This window comes from Vigna unguiculata, chromosome 7 (assembly GCF_004118075.2).
Source record: "Vigna unguiculata cultivar IT97K-499-35 chromosome 7, ASM411807v1, whole genome shotgun sequence".
NCBI lineage: Eukaryota > Viridiplantae > Streptophyta > Magnoliopsida > Fabales > Fabaceae > Vigna > Vigna unguiculata.
In genome coordinates this window covers 22,961,788-22,980,605 of record NC_040285.1, presented here as the reverse complement: position 1 = coordinate 22,980,605, position 18,818 = coordinate 22,961,788, and the positions used below count along the sequence as shown (strand labels likewise).

The following is an 18,818-nucleotide window of genomic DNA, read 5'->3' as shown; positions in this document are numbered from 1 at the left end:
ATACTAACCTGACCATCCCAAATAGCACATGCAACATGATCAGCAAATCCGGTCAACAAAGATGTATCCTCGGGTCCTCCAGGAAATCCTCCTAAAACATCATGGTCCTGCCCGGCAACAACCTCCTCATGGTAAATTATATTTTCTTGCTCCTCATGAATATCAGTAGGAGTTGGTAATGATGGACCAACTTCTCCATGACCAGTTGATGAACCAGCTTCCCCATGAGATGATGGACCACTCTCTTTGTGATGACCCTAACCTCTTCTGCGAACAGATGCAGTAGGTCTCTGCCTAGGCTATTACTCAGAAGCCTCAGCATGTGAAGAACTTGAGCCACCACGATGTGCTCCTCTTGTCCTAGCCATATGTAATTAAAAATAAAATTATTCAAACAATATAATTAATTAAAATTATCCAAAATTATAAATAATAATTATAAATTTTCAAAATAATAATTATTTATAATTATTAATATTCAAAATTATAATATATTATTATTATTATTCAAAATTATAATTAATTATAAATAAAATTAATTAATATTTTAACTAATTAAATTAAATTAATATTAAAATAAATTTGTTCAAAATTATAATTATTTAAAATTATATTTACTCAATAATAAAATTAATTAAAATTAAAATTTTTCAAAATCGTAAATAACTAAAATTTTAATTATTCAAAATTATAATTATTTAAAATTATATTTACTCAATAATAAAATTCATTAAAATTAAAATTATTCAAAATTATAATTATTTAAAATTCTATTTACTCAATAATAAAATTAATTAAAATTAAAATTATTCAAAATCGTAAATAACCAAAATTATAATTATTCAAAATTATAATTATTTAAAATTATATTTACTCAATAATAAAATTAATTTAAATTATTCAAATCATAAATAACTAAAATTTTAATTATTAAAAATTATAATTATTTAAAATTATATTTACTCAATAATAAAATTAATTAAAATTAAATATTAAAAATCGTAAATAACTAAAATTTTAATTATTCAAAATTATAATTATTTAAAATTATAATTATTTAAATTTATATTTACTCATTAATAAAATTAATTAAAATTGAAATTATTCAAAATCATAAATAATTAAAATTTTAATTATTCTAATTTATAATTATTTAAATTTATATTTACTCAATAATAAAATTAATTAAAATTAAAATTATTCAAAATCGATAATAACTAAAATTTTAATTATTCTAAATTATAATTATTTAAAATTATATTTAATCAATAATAAAATTAATTAAAATTAAAATTATTCAAAATAGTAAATAACTAAAATTATAATTATTTTAAATTATATTTACTCAATAATAAACTTAAATAAAATTAAAATTATTCAACTTCGTAAATAACTAAAATTTTAATTATTCTAAATTTTAATTATTTAAAATTATAATTAATTAAAATTAATTAATATCAAAATTATTTATATTAAAATTAAAATTAAGTACAAAAAAATTACAAACGGAACACGGCATTACGGAAGTGGAAGTCACGCCTACGGAAGTCGCGTCTTCTACGTAAGTCACGCCACGATTCTACGGAAGTCATACTCTCTTACGGAAGTCAATAATGTTTACGGAAATCACTTCACGGAACTCATTTTTAACTACGGAAGTCGACTTCCAGTATTGATGGCTTACGGAAGTCGACTTCCGTAAGTGCCATTTTTTATGTTTTTGCGTGATCTACACTTCCGAAACTTGTTCTATGGAAGTCCACTTCCGTCACTTATGGAAGTCGACTTCCGAGTTTGTGTTTTTACAGATCTATACTGAAATAAAAAAAATGACTATATACGATGCAGCAAACATGGCAGAAATAATAAAAAGAATTAAAAAATTAAAATATACAACAGGGATACGTTTACTTACCTGTTAACGAAGAGGAATGGTGAAGGGAAGAGAGAGAGCGAACAAAAAATAGAGAGGAGTGGGGCACCTTAGAGAGGAGGAGTGGGGCACGTTAGAGAGGAGAGTGTGGCAGATGAGAGATTGGGGGGTGAGCGGCGGCTAGGGTTTAGTCAAAACAAAGTGAGACATTAAATAGGAGAGAGAAATAGAGATTGATTGATTTAAAATTTTAAAATAGTAAAAGGGTAGTTTTGGAATTTAAGAAAAGTTTGGAGGTGCAGAGGAAATATTTGGGGTGCAGAAAGAAAACCCCTTCCATAACGAAAGGAATGGCCCTTTCTTCATGTATCCCCTTTTTCATTCTGCACCCTTTAGGTTTCAAAATCCCATATTTACCCTCTTAAAAACCCTAATGTGAAGTTCTCACCTTTCTTCCCTTTTCCTAACATTGTCGCTGCACCCGATCCACCCCCTTACAACCCATCTTCTTGTTTGTTTTTCATGTCGTTGTTACACCCTATCTCTCTTAACTCATCTCCACTACTCTGGCAACAAACATCGTGCATTATCCTATCTACACAATTGAACCTCTAAGGACGAGGACAAGGACAAGGACGTCGCACTATCAATATCGCTCTCTTCTTCTGTTTGGTGCAAAAAACAATAGGTATGTTGAACAATGCTTGCATTTTGTGTAAGGATGGCAAAAAGGGTCAGGTCGGACATGCCAATCCACCCCAAAAAACGAGTCAAGACTGAGAATGTAACCTGCAACATTCACCAGCTCGGCCCGCCAACCCGACGGGCCAGCTTGTAGTCCACTTTTACTAAAAAATAAACATGTGATGTGTAACCATTGACATGTGTTATGTGCACGTGCAAGTCATGGAGCATCAAAATTTCAAAAAGAAGCCAAGCCACCAATCTCACTATAACACTCTTGTCTCCTCTCGTCTTTTTCTCCCCTTTGTCATTCATTCTCTTTTATCATTCTCCTCATTCACAGCCAGCCATCGTCCAACGCGACAATCGAGGGCAGTGACAACTTGTCTCACACCACCACCACGACACTTGACTCGACGTAGCCAACCACCACACCACCAGGAGACTCCATGTAAGCACAACACGACACAAACACAGCCAAACAAGTCGACGATACACTAGATGCAAAGGTCGAAGATGGAGTTAGATCCAACAGTTACGAGGGTGAGAATGAGGACCAGATCCAACAACAATAAAGGTGAGATCTGATAGCAAGAGTGAGGACAAATCCAACAATGATAAGGGTGAGATCTATGCTAGCACCTCTGATCTCATCGTGATGAACCTTCGATCTCGTCGCGAGGCACCTCCTATCTCCTTGCGTAAGGGTTTCAAAATGTGTCATCAGTGTCATCTCCCTGTTTTTTTTTCTCCTTGCATGTTGTTCTATTCAAGATTTAAGGTTTTCTTCTGTTTAGGAATTAGGGTTTCCTTCTGTGTTGGTTAAAACGTTGGTTGGAGCCCAAAACGTTGGTTGAAAACCCTAATTTTATTGTTGAACGAGATTGAAGATGACGAGGTTTTTGCATGTTGGAGATGGAGGTCTTGGCCTCTTGGCAAGCGTACCAAAAGTCAACTGTAGTATAATGATTTAAAGTAGGAGTGTCGAACCCACGAGGAACGGATTCAGTGAAAATTAATAATTATCTCAATCAACATATATATGCAGAAATTTTAATTCGATGGATTATCAACAGTTAAACTAAATTGCATAAATAAAATACAGTAAAAAAATTAGTTAAAAGATCAATAAAAGAAACTGGGATTGAATTTCATCTATCTCCCTTGTTTGTAATCTGGATGAATATAATATATATAACATCTGAAAATACCAATATTGATGCACACTCAAAAATCATTTATATCGATCCCTCGCGTATAAAATTCATAAGATTAGTTTCCTGAATATTGATTCCTTACATATTCGACAAACTATCCAGCATTACGATCGAGTGTTAAAAGCAATTGATATATTGAGATCTATTCCTAGCATCACAGTATATCAAGTATCATTGTTCAAATCAGATTTTCAGAAATACTTTCCAATCAGATCTAAAAATCAAAATCAAAACATCTATTGATCAAATAGAAGTAAGCATTAAGAGCAGAACAATAATACCAATACTGAGTAAAACAGAAATGCTATATATAAATATCACCAAATTACATCCAAGTTCGAGTAGATTACATTCAATCCCAAAGGAGAAGATTAGCCACTCATGGTAGCCAACAAAATCCTATAAGCTAAGAAGAAGAAGAAGAAAATGAGAAACTGTGATGCTCCTGGTAACAGCTCTACAGCACGGACGTGTTATTCTCCCCAAATTCCAAGCTGAAAATCACTTTCTGATGCATGGAGAATATATACCCACGAAGTCTCGCTCAAGCTACCTAAGTCTCGCTTGAGCGAGACAACATTCTTCATCCCAAAGAAAGCCTCTCGCTTGGGCGAGATGTGCTGAAGCCAACATCTCGCTTAGGCGAGCAAGAGTACTTCAAGCTGAAGAAAGGATCTCGCTTAGGCGAGATTGGCAACATCTGAGCTCGCCTGGGCGAGAATGGCGGCAAGAGAGGGTCTCCAGTCTCGCTTAAGCGAGAGTCTGCGTCGCTTAAGCGAGAATGGCGGCAGTTGCTTTAGCTTAGGCGAGAATGCTTTGGTTTGAGCGACCTTGACAGCATTCCTTCCCTATTTTCTCTGTTTCTTGCTTTCTCCTTCACTCTTCTTGAGTTCTCTTTAATCTTTCCTGAAAAACACACAAAATAGGATCAAATGATTTCTTTAAATCAAAACTTGGAAGCATGTGATTGAAACTTAGATTTAGGGAGAATCAATATGAAATGAACATCCATTAAAAGCATAAGTGCCAGATTTTGTTATGAATCTTTACTGAATTTTGGCACTTATCAACTCCCTCAACCTAGCATCTTGCTTGTCCTCAAGCAAAGTAACAAAATCAACAGCCATTCAAAACTAAAACTGAAATTGGTTATTGAGAAATCATTTTCACAGTTCCTGTCCAGACAACTTTTGCATTCCAAACCACAGATTCAAAATCAGAAGCAAATGGTGAATCCAATTATCAAACAACAGTAGGATAAGAGTGCAACCAATTTTTCAGGAAAACCAATTGTAAGAACAAATGATTCTAACCAAGGAAATTCTCTCTTAAATCTCACAGGCATGTGTTTTTCTCATTTTCCACTGAAATTGAACAAATCAACATTGTCAGTCATTTACAATTCAACAACAAACACACAATCAGCATGGATCTTAAGGTCTTTTCAAGGTTGTAATGAGGCTAGGCTTTCAAGAATAATGGTTTTTCAAGATCACAAAAGCACAACTTAGAAAAGAGAGCATAACTACAATTCAAACCCAATTTCAATTCTACTCTCCATTCCTCACAGTTCAGACCTCAATACACCAAGTTTCTTTTTCATTCATAATTCACTCTTATCTCTTTTTGAGTAAATATATACATTCCTACACAATACTAGAGAGTGAATTATGATACTCAGCCATTTTCTTCCTTAAGTGCAATTCTACCAACCAATTACCCTTACAGTTGAAAAATACACCTATGCTCTCTATCCCTAAGTGTGCAAAGGGAAAGGATAATAATTCAAGTTAAGGTTAAGGTGCATAATTCAAACAATTAGGCTCAAATGGGCTATCAACAAAGGATGATTATTTACAGGTTGGCTATTTGGCACTGAGTTATAATTTCAACAAAATTGCCTTAATCATTTCCATGCTTCAAATGTGATGTTATTAAATGAAAACTCAAGCAATATCAATTTGTCAACAACAGTGGAAACACTCAAACTGTTTAAGGATTCACACACTCACTGGGTTTTCTGGTTTATTTCCTTGGTATCTCACTTGTTGTTACAACTGATTATCTTGACTAACTATGCAACACTAATATCCTAATTCTGTTTAATTATGAATTCAACCAAAATTTCCTTTTTTCACCTTTGTGTTCAGTTCACTCATTGTTCTAGACTCAAGATACTTACTGAAATTAGATTTCTCTTTAACCAATTTCCTCAAGAAAAATTTTTAAAATGATTCCCAAAAAATTTTAGTTGTTTCTAAGTATTATGCACAGAATACTAAGCCAAAAGGTAAAGTTAAACAGTTAATTAACTAAATAATATAACATTCTAGCCAAAACAACTAAAGCAAAATAGTAGTAATTACATAAATACTGCAAAATACTAAAAGAAAAAGAACAATGAAACCGTATTTATAGAGTTTTGAAGGGTGGAATGGTGCTGTGGATCAATCTCCTCCAAAATCAATCTCATCCTCAATGTCTGCTCCATCTGCGTCAGCAGCTCCTGATGGTCCCTCACCTGCAGCAGGTCCACTTCCCCCTGGGAAAATAGGACTGTCCCCAGGCCACTGTAGATAAGTGAAGAATTCTGGTGGAGTCATGCCTGGGTATGGTCCGCGGACATTCTGATAGAGGTACTCCTGAAGGTGGAGTTGTCCTCTATGAATGGAAGCATTTTGCTAGTGAGTGTGCTCCATCTGCAACCTTAGATATCTCATCTGCTCAAGCAATTCATTATTCATGTTGAGTTGAGGTTGCTGTGTGGGCCCTGTTTGTTGTTCTTCCATTGCTGGTTGGTCTTCAGCTGGTTGGTCTTCAGCTTGTTGATCCAGTTGGGGCTCTTCTAGCTGCTCCAAGTCCTTTGGGTGGGTACAAAAGTGTTCAATGAATCTCTTGGTAATTGATGGTCGTATCTTTTCAGTTAAATCTACCTCCACTCCTTTGTTCTTGGCAAAGAGCTGTGATCAATGCTGGAAAACCCAAAGCACCTTTTGCCTTGTCATTCCTAGTGTTGACTTCGTATCTCACAAATTTGTGGATTTCTTCAGAGATAATTGTGGCGACGTCAACAGTCAGATCCTCCCTCATTATGCAATAAAGGAGATGACATCTAGGAACATTCAAGTCTGACACGTGACCAATGGGCACTATGTTTGCAAGTAAGAATGTGGTCCAGACTTGGGCCAAGGTTTTCATATCCCCTCTTAGAATTCTGAGAGGATTTCCAGTGGGTCCGACTTGATAAGATCGGTTGGCAGCGCATATAAGGAGTGCTACTTCATTTTCATCATAAGGTTCATGACTCCTCCTTCTTGTTGTGAAGTCACAGCGTTGCCCTGGTTGTAGAGGTAGTGGATTACCAAGGAATTCACTGATGGCAGCTCGATCATAGTTTACCCACCTCCCCTTAACTTTAGATCTCTTTTCACTAGGATTGTCCTCAGAATAAGCATTTGCATAGAACTCCCTCACAATCTCTGGATCAAATTTGGGAAGCGGGTCAGCCAACTTCATCCAATTCCTCCTGATAAGGCCATTCAAGAATGGATCATATTCATCTGGAAGTAGGACCACCTTTCTTTCTTTGATAAAGACCCAGTTCTTTATCTTCTCATACCGTTCTTCTCTTTCGAGGTCCCTAAAACGGTTGCTTATTGGCCTTTCAGGAGAAGAGCTACTTCCACGTCTTCTCCTCTTCCCTTTGCTGGGTTCAGTAGTGGGAAGTCTAGTTGTTGTCTTTGTTCTAGCCATGGACCTGCAAGGATGAAAATTAACCCACCAAAATCTTGTCAAGTTAGTCAATTACAATGCAGTAGCAGTTTCTAGAATCCATTCACTAGTCAACCAAACACAAACAAGAACAATTTCAGCATGACATTTCATCAAACACATGGAGTGCATTTTCAAACTGTGAAAATTTGTGAAGCAATTCATCCATAGGCAACCCACATTGTTCAGTTCTAGCATTAATTCACACTAAAACCCACAGTATAAACACAAAACGCATTAAAACAGATTATGGGTACTACCTAGGGTTTGCAAGAGCACAAAAACGTGATTATGCTTGATGGAAATGAAAAGAATGAGGAAGAAGAACTTACCTTGAAGTGAAATTAGCAAAGGGAAGAAGAAAATTGTGAGTTAAAATGCAGAGAAATGAGTGAGTGAAGGCGCGCCCAATGTGAGAGAAAGAGGACGTGAGCGAGAGTTGTGAGCGAGGGCTTGGGGGAAAAGAAAATGAGTGATTTCTGCCTCTGTCCCTGCCATAAGCGCGATTTCTCGCTTAAGCGACCACATCTCGCTTAAGCGAGATGAGCGTCAGAGGAAAATTAAAAAGTCTCGCGCAGGCGAGACTGTGTCGCCCAAAACAACCTTGGTGCAGGGCATTCTCGCCCAGGCGAGACACTACTCGCTTAAGCGAGTATATTAGCAAACTTGGTTGGCTCAGGTTTTGCATATCTCGCCCAGGCGAGACATGTTTAGCTTGGGCGAGATTTTCATGCAGTTTTCACACACACTGATTTTGCCACTTTTCAATTTTTGGTTCACTTTCACTCAGCCATTTCATGATCTTTTCAGTCCAATTAACTCATAAACACACACCAAACCAAACTTCAATCAATTCTTTATCATTCCAAAAGGTTTCGCATCAACAAACTCAAAATCAAGCTTTTAAACTCAAATTTCACAATTTGGCCAAAACAAGGCAATTTTTAGCATTTGATGATCTCAATTCTGGCACCAAAACTCATTCCCATGCATAAAATACCAGTTTTGTTTGAAAACAACCAAAATTGCATGGTTTGCCTTATTGAGATGATTGGATGCTAAAATTCACCTTTTTACACACAAACATAAAATTATAAACACAAACACATAATTACATACACAAACACATTTAATCACACAAAAGATGAAATTGAAGTGCAAAAACATAATTAAAACACTGGGTTGCCTCCCAGGAAGCGCTTGTTTAACGTCACGAGCCTGACGCCTGTTTCATTTAAGGTTCATCCAGTTGAATGATTGTGGCGAGCCTATCAATCTCACCACCAAGATAGGGCTTCAACCTTTGCCCGTTTACAACCCAGCTCCTTTTAGATTCAGGATCCTCTAGTTCAATGGCTCCATAAGGTCTCACATTTTTGACAAGAAATGGTCCTGACCACTTTGATTTTAGCTTTCTAGGGAATAGCCTCAACCTGGAATTGAATAATAACACTGATTGACCAGGATAAAATTCTCTTTTGAGAATTTTCTTGTCATGATACGCTTTCATCTTTTCCTTGTAGAGCTTAGAGGACTCATAAGCGCTGAGTCTCATTTCTTCCAATTCTTGTAGCTGTAATTTTCTCTTTTCTCCTGCTGCCTTTGGATCAAAATTCAAGAATTTCAAGGCCCAAAATGCCTTGTGTTCCAGTTCAACCGGTATGTGACATGACTTACCATATACCAGCTGGAATAGGGATAAACCTGTGGGAGATTTATAAGCAGTTCTGTAGGCCCAGAGTGCATCATCCAACTTCATTGACCAATCTTTTCTTGAAGATGCCACAATCTTCTCTAGAATACGCTTGATTTCCCTGTTTGACACCTCCGCTTGTCCATTGGTCTGTGGATGATAAGGTGATGCAATTTTATGCCGCACTCCATAATGTTCCAAACATTTCTGAAGTTGAGCATTGCAAAAGTGTGAACCACCATCACTAATCAACACTCTTGGAGTACCAAACCTGCAAAAGATGTTCCGCTTGAGAAATTTGATTACAGTTTTGGCATCGGCCTTAGGAGCTGTTACTGCTTCAACCCACTTCGTCACATAATCAACTGCCACCAAAATGTATTCATTTGAGAAAGAAGATGGCAGTGGTCCCACAAAGTCGATTCCCCAACAATCAAAAGCCTCAACCTCTAAAATGATATTCAGTGGCATTTCATGTCTTTTTGAGATTCCCCCTATTCTCTAACAGCTATTGCAGTGTTGCACATATTTGTGTGCGTCTTTGAATAAGGTGGGCCAATAAAATCCAGATTGGAGGACTTTTGCAGTTGTCCTCTCTCCATTAAAATGCCCTCCATATGGGGAACTATGACAGTGCCACAGAATGCTCTTTGCCTCATCATTGGATACACACCTTCTCAACAATTGATCAGCTCCAATTTTGAACAAATGAGGATCATCCCACACATATTGGTGTGCATCTTTCAGGAATTTCCTCTTCTGGTGCCAATTAAAATCTTCAGGTATGACCCCTGCAGCTTTGAAATTGGCCATGTCAGCAAACCATGGCCTTTCTTGCACCATCATCAATTTTTCATCAGGAAACTCCTCCTGCACCTCTGATTGAGTGTTGGTCACCTCAGTATTCACCAATCTAGACAAATGATCAGCTACAAAGTTTTCACTTCCCTTTTTGTCCTTAATCACCAAATCAAATTCCTGCAACAATAAGATCCATCTAATTAGTCTTAGTTTTGAATCAGATTTGGTTAACAAATATTTAATTGCAGCATGATCAGTATATACAGTGACAGATGAACCAATCAAATATGCTCTAAATTTTTCCAATGCATAAACTATAGCTAGCAATTCCTTTTCAGTTGTTGCATAATTAATTTGAGCTTCATTAAGGACTTTGCTAGCATAGTGTATAGCATGAAAAACTTTGGATTTCCTCTGTCCTAAAACTGCTCCTATGGCATAGTCACTTGCATCACACATTAACTCAAAGCCTAAATTCCAATCAGGAGCAATTATCACAGGAGCTGAAACCAATTTCTGTTTTAACAATTCAAATGCATGCAAACATTCAACAGCAAAATTAAAGGGTGTATCCTTGTTAAGCAGATTGCTGAGTGGTTTGGCAATTCTGGAGAAATCTTTGATGAATCGTCTGTAGAACCCAGCGTAGCCTAGAAAACTCCTGATACCCTTCACATGTTTGGGTGGTGGCAACTTTTCAATGATCTCCACTTTAGCTTTATCAACTTCAATACCTTTAGCAGAGATTTTGTGGCCCAGAACCACACCTTCAGTTACCATAAAATGGCATTTTTTCCAATTCAAAACCAGATTGGTATCAACACACCGTTTTAGTACGATGTTTAAGTTTTCCAGGCATTGATCAAATGAAGCACCAAATACAGAAAAGTCATCCATAAAGACTTCTATGCATTTTTCCACCAAATCAGAGAAAATTGCAAGCATGCATCGTTGAAAGGTTGCTGGTGCGTTACACAATCTAAAAGGCATTTTCCTGTAAGCAAACACACCAAAGGGACAAGTAAAAGCAATTTTTTCTTGGTCTTCTGGATCCACTGCAATTTGATTATAACCAGAATATCCATCCAGAAAACAATAGAATGCTTGCCCTGCTAACCTTTCTAGCATTTGATCCATGAAAGGCAAAGGAAAATGATCTTTCCTAGTGGCCTGATTTAATTTTCTATAATCTATACACATTCTCCAACCTGTGACTGTTCTAATAGGAATTAATTCATTTTTATCATTACAAATAACAGTCATACCTCTTTTTTTTGGAACTACCTGGACCGGGCTGACCCAGGCACTGTCGGAGATTGGATAGATCATACATGCATCAAGTAACTTCATTACTTCTTTCTTGACCACCTCTTTCATGGTTGAATTCAATCGCCGTTGAGGCTGTGCTACAGGCTTGTAGTCTTGCTCCATATGAATTTTGTGCATACAGTAGGATAGACTAATTCCTTTAAGATCAGATAAAGTCCAACCTATTGCACCCTCGTTGGCTTTAAGAACTGAAATCAGCTTTTCTTCTTCAGAAGTCGTTAAAGCACTACTAATCACCACTGGTTTGTTACCTCCATTTGCAAGAAAAACATATTTTAAATGAGGAAGTAATACCTTTAGCTCCAGCTTCTGACTTTCAGTTCTATTTTCTTGCTGCAATTTCTCAAGTTGTATATCATTTGATTCAATTTCTTTTGCTGAATTCAGATGTGTTAGGTATTCATCAACTTCCTTTTCTTCATCTTCCTCCAGATCGCCACAAGCACCAATCAAAGCTTTTTCCAATGGGCTTTCCTTTGCTAATTGCTTCCTGGATGATAGAAAAAGTTCATCTATCACATTCATCCTGAAGCATTGTTGCTTGTCCTTCGGGTGCTGCATTGCTTCAAATACATTAAAGTTGACTTCATCATCTTGCACCCTGACCTTTAATTTGCCATCATCGACGTCAATAATGACCTTGGCCATCTTCATGAAAGGTCTTCCCAGTATTAGAGGAACTTCAATGTCTTCCTCAATATCCATTACTACAAAATCAACTGGGAACATGAATTTGTCAACCTTAACCAAGACATCCTCTGCCACACCATAGGGATACTTCATGGATTTGTCAACTAGCTGTAATGTCATCCGTGTAGGCCTCACTTTCAGATCTCCTATTCTCTTTAGCATAGACAAAGGCATCAGATTTATATTGGCACCCAGATCAAGCAATGCCTTTCCATTGGTAATGTCCCGATTGTAACTGGAATAGTGAAGCTCCCAGGGTCTTTAGATTTCTAAGGTAATGATTTCTGAATTATAGCACTACACCCTGCTTCAAGCTCCACTGTCTCTTCAGAGAATCTTCTTTTTTTTGTTAGGAGCTCTTTCATGAATTTTGCATATGTCGGCATCTGCTCCATAGCCTCCACGAAAGGGATGTTAATCTGCAGTCGCTTGAAAATGTCCATGAATCTTGCAAACTGCCTTTCCTTGTCTTTTTTGGAGGGATTTTGAGGGTATGGTAGGTTCTTCAACTGAGGTACATGTTTCTCACCCTTCTCCCTCTTTTTCTCCTCACTTTTATTTTTTCTTCCTTTTCTTCTCTTTTATTTACAAACTCTCTTTTATTTTGTTCTTCCTCTCCCTCACACTCATTTTTTTCATTCTCTCTCTTTTTCCTCCAACACCTCCTCCTCTACACCCAGGTTGTCTCCAATCCCTCTTCCCACAACTTTACCACTTCGGCTGGTAATAGATTTACAATGCTCCTTGGGATTAGTCTGTGTGTTGGCTGAAAATTGACTTGTCTGCTGATCTGATAATTGTTTCGCCAACTGTCAAACCTGTGTTTCGAGATTTCTGATTGAAGCTTCTGTATTTTTCTGATTAGTCAAAGAAGCTTGCATAAACTTTTCTAAAGTATCCTCCAGTTTTGTTCTGTCATGCACCGAAGGATAATGTTGTTGCTGTTGTTGATAAGGAGGTTGTCTGTTTGAAGGACCAGCATCTTGTTTCCATCCAAAATTCTGATTTGGATTGTTTCTCCACCCCTGTGAAAAGTTGTTATTGTTGGAGAAATTTCCTGGTCTTCCTTGGTTGCTCACATATTGAACTTCTCCTTGTGAGCTACTCTGATAAGAACAATGACCATTTGGATGATCTCCTCCACAGAAGTCACATCTCATGGGTTGTTGACTAGGAGAAGATTGCACAACTTGCAACTGCTCTGGTAATTTAGACATTTGCTTCGTCAGTGCTTCAATCTGTTGAGTCAGAATCTTATTTTGAGCTAAGATCGCATCTGTAGTACTAAGATCAAGCACTCCCTTCCTCTGAACAGTTTGCCTATTATGCTGAGCTTGATGATTTGTGGATGCCAATGCCTCAATGATTCTTGTTGCTTGCTCCGCATCTACACTCATCATTGTTCCACCTACTGCTGCATCTAATATCATCTTGGTGTCAGGCCTCAGACCATTACAAAATATGTTCAACTGAGCAATATCCTCAAATCCGTGATTTGGGCATTTCCTCAATAAGGAATTGAACCGCTCTCAAGCTTCACAGAATGGCTCATCTGGTCCTTGCCTAAACGTCGAAATATCAGCTTTGGCTTTGATGTAACGAGATGGTGGAAAGAATCTGTTCAAGAATTTCTCCTCAACATCCTTCTACCTGTTCAAACTCTAATTTGGATGTGACTTAAGCCATTCCTTTGCTTTACTTGCCAAAGAAAAAGGAAACAAACGCATGTATACATGCTCAAGATCTCCTTCTTGAAAGCCCATGGTTCCTATCAATTCATAGAATGTAGAGAGATGAGTGTATGGATCTTCATTATCCATTCCAGTGAATTGATGAGAACTGATCAAGCTGAGGAAAGCTGGCTTCATCTCCAGAGTTTTAGTGGTGGATGGTATTGGTATGCTAGAAAAATATCTCGGCCCTTGTTGCATAGCATAGTCTCCAAGTGTATTCCTGGCTGGAGCTGGTCTTTGATTCTCCATGTTTTCTGATTGAGGTGTGATGGAAGTACTGGAAGATTCTTCCCTTGTCTTTCCTTGCTTCTTTTTGCTTTTGCCTCTATTCCTTCTAGCTGTCTTTTCTATCTCCGGGTCAAATGCTAATCGATCTTCAGGAACCTGACCTCTTAAGAGCATAAATCAAACAGCTCAAGCAAGGATTAGTACAAAGGAAAAATTTAATAAGCTATCTAATAAAGAAAAAATATACACAAAGCTGGATGAGATAACTAGAAATTTCAAAAGAACACCGTTCCCCGGCAACGGCGCCAAAAATACTTGTTGGCCTCTTGGCAAGCGTACCAAAAGTCAATTGTAGTATAATGATTTAAAGTAGGAGTGTCGAACCCACGAGGAACGGATTCAGTGAAAATTAATAATTATCTCAATTAGCATATATATGCAGAAATTTTAATTCGATGGATTATCAACAGTTAAACTAAATTGCATAAATAAAATACAGTAAAACAAAAAATTAGTTAAAAGATCAATAAAAGAAACTAGGATTGAATTTCATCTATCTCCCTTGTCTGTAATCTGGATGAATATAATATATATAACATCTGAAAATACCAATATTGATGCACACTCAAAAATCATTTATACCGATCCCTCGCGTATAAAATTCATAAGATTAGTTTCCTGAATATTGATTCCTCACATATTCAACAAACTATCCAGCATTACGGTCGAGTGTTAAAAGCAATTGATATATTGAGATCTATTCCTAGCATCACAGTATATCAAGTATCATTGTTCAAATCAGATTTTCAGAAATACTTTCCAGTCAGATCTAAAAATCAAAATCAAAACATCTATTGATCAAATAGAAGTAAGCATTAAGAGCAGAACAATAATACCAATACTGAGTAAAACAGAAATGCTATATATAAATATCACCAGATTACATCCAAGTTCGAGTAGATTACATGCAATCCCAAAGGAGAAGATTAGCCACTCATGGTAGCCAACAAAATCCTATGAGTTAAGAAGAAGAAGAAGAAAATGAGAAATTGTGATGCTCCTGGTAACAGCTCTGCAGCACGAACGTGTTCTTCTCCCCAAATTCCAAGCTGAAAATCACTTTATGATGCACGGAGAATATATACCCACGAAGTCTCACTCAAGCTACCTAAGTCTCGCTTGAGCGAGACAGCATTCTTCATCCCAAAGAAAGCCTCTCGCTTGGGCGAGATGTGCTGAAGCCAACATCTCGCTTAGGCGAGCAAGAGTACTTCAAGCTGAAGAAAGGATCTCGCTTAGGCGAGATTGGCAACATCTGAGCTCGCCTGGGCGAGAATGGCGGCAAGAGAGGGTCTCCAGTCTCGCTTAAGCGAGAGTCTGCGTCGCTTAAGCGAGAATGGCGGCAGTTGCTTTAGCTTAGGCGAGAATGCTTTGGTTTGAGCGACCTTGACAGCATTCCTTCCCTATTTTCTCTGTTTCTTGCTTTCTCCTTCACTCTTCTTGAGTTCTCTTTAATCTTTCCTGAAAAACACACAAAATAGGATCAAATGATTTCTTTAAATCAAAACTTGGAAGCATGTGATTGAAACTTAGATTTATGGAGAATCAATATGAAATGAACATCCATTAAAAGCATAAGTGCCAGATTTTGTTATGAATCTTTACTGAATTTTGGCACTTATCAACTCCCTCAACCTAGCATCTTGCTTGTCCTCAAGCAAAGTAACAAAATCAACAGCCATTCAAAACTAAAACTGAAATTGGTTATTGAGAAATCATTTTCACAGTTCCTGTCCAGACAACTTTTGCATTCCAAACCACAGATTCAAAATCAGAAGCAAATGGTGAATCCAATTATCAAACAACAGTAGGATAAGAGTGCAACCAATTTTTCAGGAAAACCAATTGTAAGAACAAATGATTCTAACCAAGGAAATTCTCTCTTAAATCTCACAGGCATGTGTTTTTCTCATTTTCCACTGAAATTGAACAAATCAACATTGTCAGTCATTTACAATTCAACAACAAACACACAATCAGCATGGATCTTAAGGTCTTTTCAAGGTTGTAATGAGGCTAGGCTTTCAAGAATAATGGTTTTTCAAGATCACAAAAGCACAACTTAGAAAAGAGAGCATAACTACAATTCAAACCCAATTTCAATTCTACTCTCCATTCCTCACAGTTCAGACCTCAATACACCAAGTTTCTTTTTCATTCATAATTCACTCTTATCTCTTTTTGAGTAAATATATACATTCCTACACAATACTAGAGAGTGAATTATGATACTCAGCCATTTTCTTCCTTAAGTGCAATTCTACCAACCAATTACCCTTACAGTTGAAAAATACACCTATGCTCTCTATCCCTAAGTGTGCAAAGGGAAAGGATAATAATTCAAGTTAAGGTTAAGGTGCATAATTCAAACAATTAGGCTCAAATGGGCTATCAACAAAGGATGATTATTTACAGGTTGGCTATTTGGCACTGAGTTATAATTTCAACAAAATTGCCTTAATCATTTCCATGCTTCAAATGTGATGTTATTAAATGAAAACTCAAGCAATATCAATTTGTCAACAACAGTGGAAACACTCAAACTGTTTAAGGATTCACACACTCACTGGGTTTTCTGGTTTATTTCCTTGGTATCTCACTTGTTGTTACAACTGATTATCTTGACTAACTATGCAACACTAATATCCTAATTCTGTTTAATTATGAATTCAACCAAAATTTCCTTTTTTCACCTTTGTGTTCAGTTCACTCATTGTTCTAGACTCAAGATACTTACTGAAATTAGATTTCTCTTTAACCAATTTCCTCAAGAAAAATTTTTAAAATGATTCCCAAAAAATTTTAGTTGTTTCTAAGTATTATGCACAGAATACTAAGCCAAAAGGTAAAGTTAAACAGTTAATTAACTAAATAATATAACATTCTAGCCAAAACAACTAAAGCAAAATAGTAGTAATTACATAAATACTGCAAAATACTAAAAGAAAAAGAACAATGAAACCGTATTTATAGAGTTTTGAAGGGTGGAATGGTGCTGTGGATCAATCTCCTCCAAAATCAATCTCATCCTCCATGTCTGCTCCATCTGCGTCAGCAGCTCCTGATGGTCCCTCACCTGCAGCAGGTCCACTTCCCCCTGGGAAAATAGGACTGTCCCCAGGCCACTGTAGATAAGTGAAGAATTCTGGTGGAGTCATGCCTGGGTATGGTCCGCGGACATTCTGATAGAGGTACTCCTGAAGGTGGAGTTGTCCTCTATGAATGGAAGCATTTTGCTAGTGAGTGTGCTCCATCTGCAACCTTAGATATCTCATCTGCTCAAGCAATTCATTATTCATGTTGAGTTGAGGTTGCTGTGTGGGCCCTGTTTGTTGTTCTTCCATTGCTGGTTGGTCTTCAGCTGGTTGGTCTTCAGCTTGTTGATCCAGTTGGGGCTCTTCTAGCTGCTCCAAGTCCTTTGGGTGGGTACAAAAGTGTTCAATGAATCTCTTGGTAATTGATGGTCGTATCTTTTCAGTTAAATCTACCTCCACTCCTTTGTTCTTGGCAAAGAGCTGTGATCAATGCTGGAAAACCCAAAGCACCTTTTGCCTTGTCATTCCTAGTGTTGACTTCGTATCTCACAAATTTGTGGATTTCTTCAGAGATAATTGTGGCGACGTCAACAGTCAGATCCTCCCTCATTATGCAATAAAGGAGATGACATCTAGGAACATTCAAGTCTGACACGTGACCAATGGGCACTATGTTTGCAAGTAAGAATGTGGTCCAGACTTGGGCCAAGGTTTTCATATCCCCTCTTAGAATTCTGAGAGGATTTCCAGTGGGTCCGACTTGATAAGATCGGTTGGCAGCGCATATAAGGAGTGCTACTTCATTTTCATCATAAGGTTCATGACTCCTCCTTCTTGTTGTGAAGTCACAGCGTTGCCCTGGTTGTAGAGGTAGTGGATTACCAAGGAATTCACTGATGGCAGCTCGATCATAGTTTACCCACCTCCCCCTAACTTTAGATCTCTTTTCACTAGGATTGTCCTCAGAATAAGCATTTGCATAGAACTCCCTCACAATCTCTGGATCAAATTTGGGAAGCGGGTCAGCCAACTTCATCCAATTCCTCCTGATAAGGCCATTCAAGAATGGATCATATTCATCTGGAAGTAGGACCACCTTTCTTTCTTTGATAAAGACCCAGTTCTTTATCTTCTCATACCGTTCTTCTCTTTCGAGGTCCCTAAAACGGTTGCTTATTGGCCTTTCAGGAGAAGAGCTACTTCCACGTCTTCTCCTCTTCCCTTTGCTGGGTTCAGTAGTGGGAAGTCTAGTTGTTGTCTTTGTTCTAGCCATGGACCTGCAAGGATGAAAATTAACCCACCAAAATCTTGTCAAGTTAGTCAATTACAATGCAGTAGCAGTTTCTAGAATCCATTCACTAGTCAACCAAACACAAACAAGAACAATTTCAGCATGACATTTCATCAAACACATGGAGTGCATTTTCAAACTGTGAAAATTTGTGAAGCAATTCATCCATAGGCAACCCACATTGTTCAGTTCTAGCATTAATTCACACTAAAACCCACAGTATAAACACAAAACGCATTAAAACAGATTATGGGTACTACCTAGGGTTTGCAAGAGCACAAAAACGTGATTATGCTTGATGGAAATGAAAAGAATGAGGAAGAAGAACTTACCTTGAAGTGAAATTAGCAAAGGGAAGAAGAAAATTGTGAGTTAAAATGCAGAGAAATGAGTGAGTGAAGGCGCGCCCAATG

The 18,818-nt window shown here is 37.2% G+C and overlaps 1 protein-coding gene and 1 non-coding gene across 2 annotated transcripts; one reads left to right on the top strand and one right to left on the bottom strand.

Annotated features, from left to right (window-relative positions):
* Positions 1-8,779: 8,779 nt before the first annotated feature.
* LOC114191308 lies at positions 8,780-13,488 on the bottom strand. The gene is made up of 4 exons (XM_028080479.1): positions 12,877-13,488; positions 12,379-12,477; positions 9,893-11,464; positions 8,780-9,388 (listed from the first exon to the last, which is right to left on the bottom strand). The coding sequence occupies exons 1-4, from the start codon at positions 13,486-13,488 to the stop codon at positions 8,780-8,782; spliced, it is 2,892 nt and encodes a 963-aa protein (XP_027936280.1).
* A 55-nt stretch (positions 13,489-13,543) lies between these two features.
* On the top strand, positions 13,544-13,650 carry LOC114192845. Its single transcript, XR_003606164.1, has one exon. It is a non-coding gene; the product is annotated as a small nucleolar RNA R71 (small nucleolar RNA).
* Positions 13,651-18,818: the final 5,168 nt, after the last annotated feature.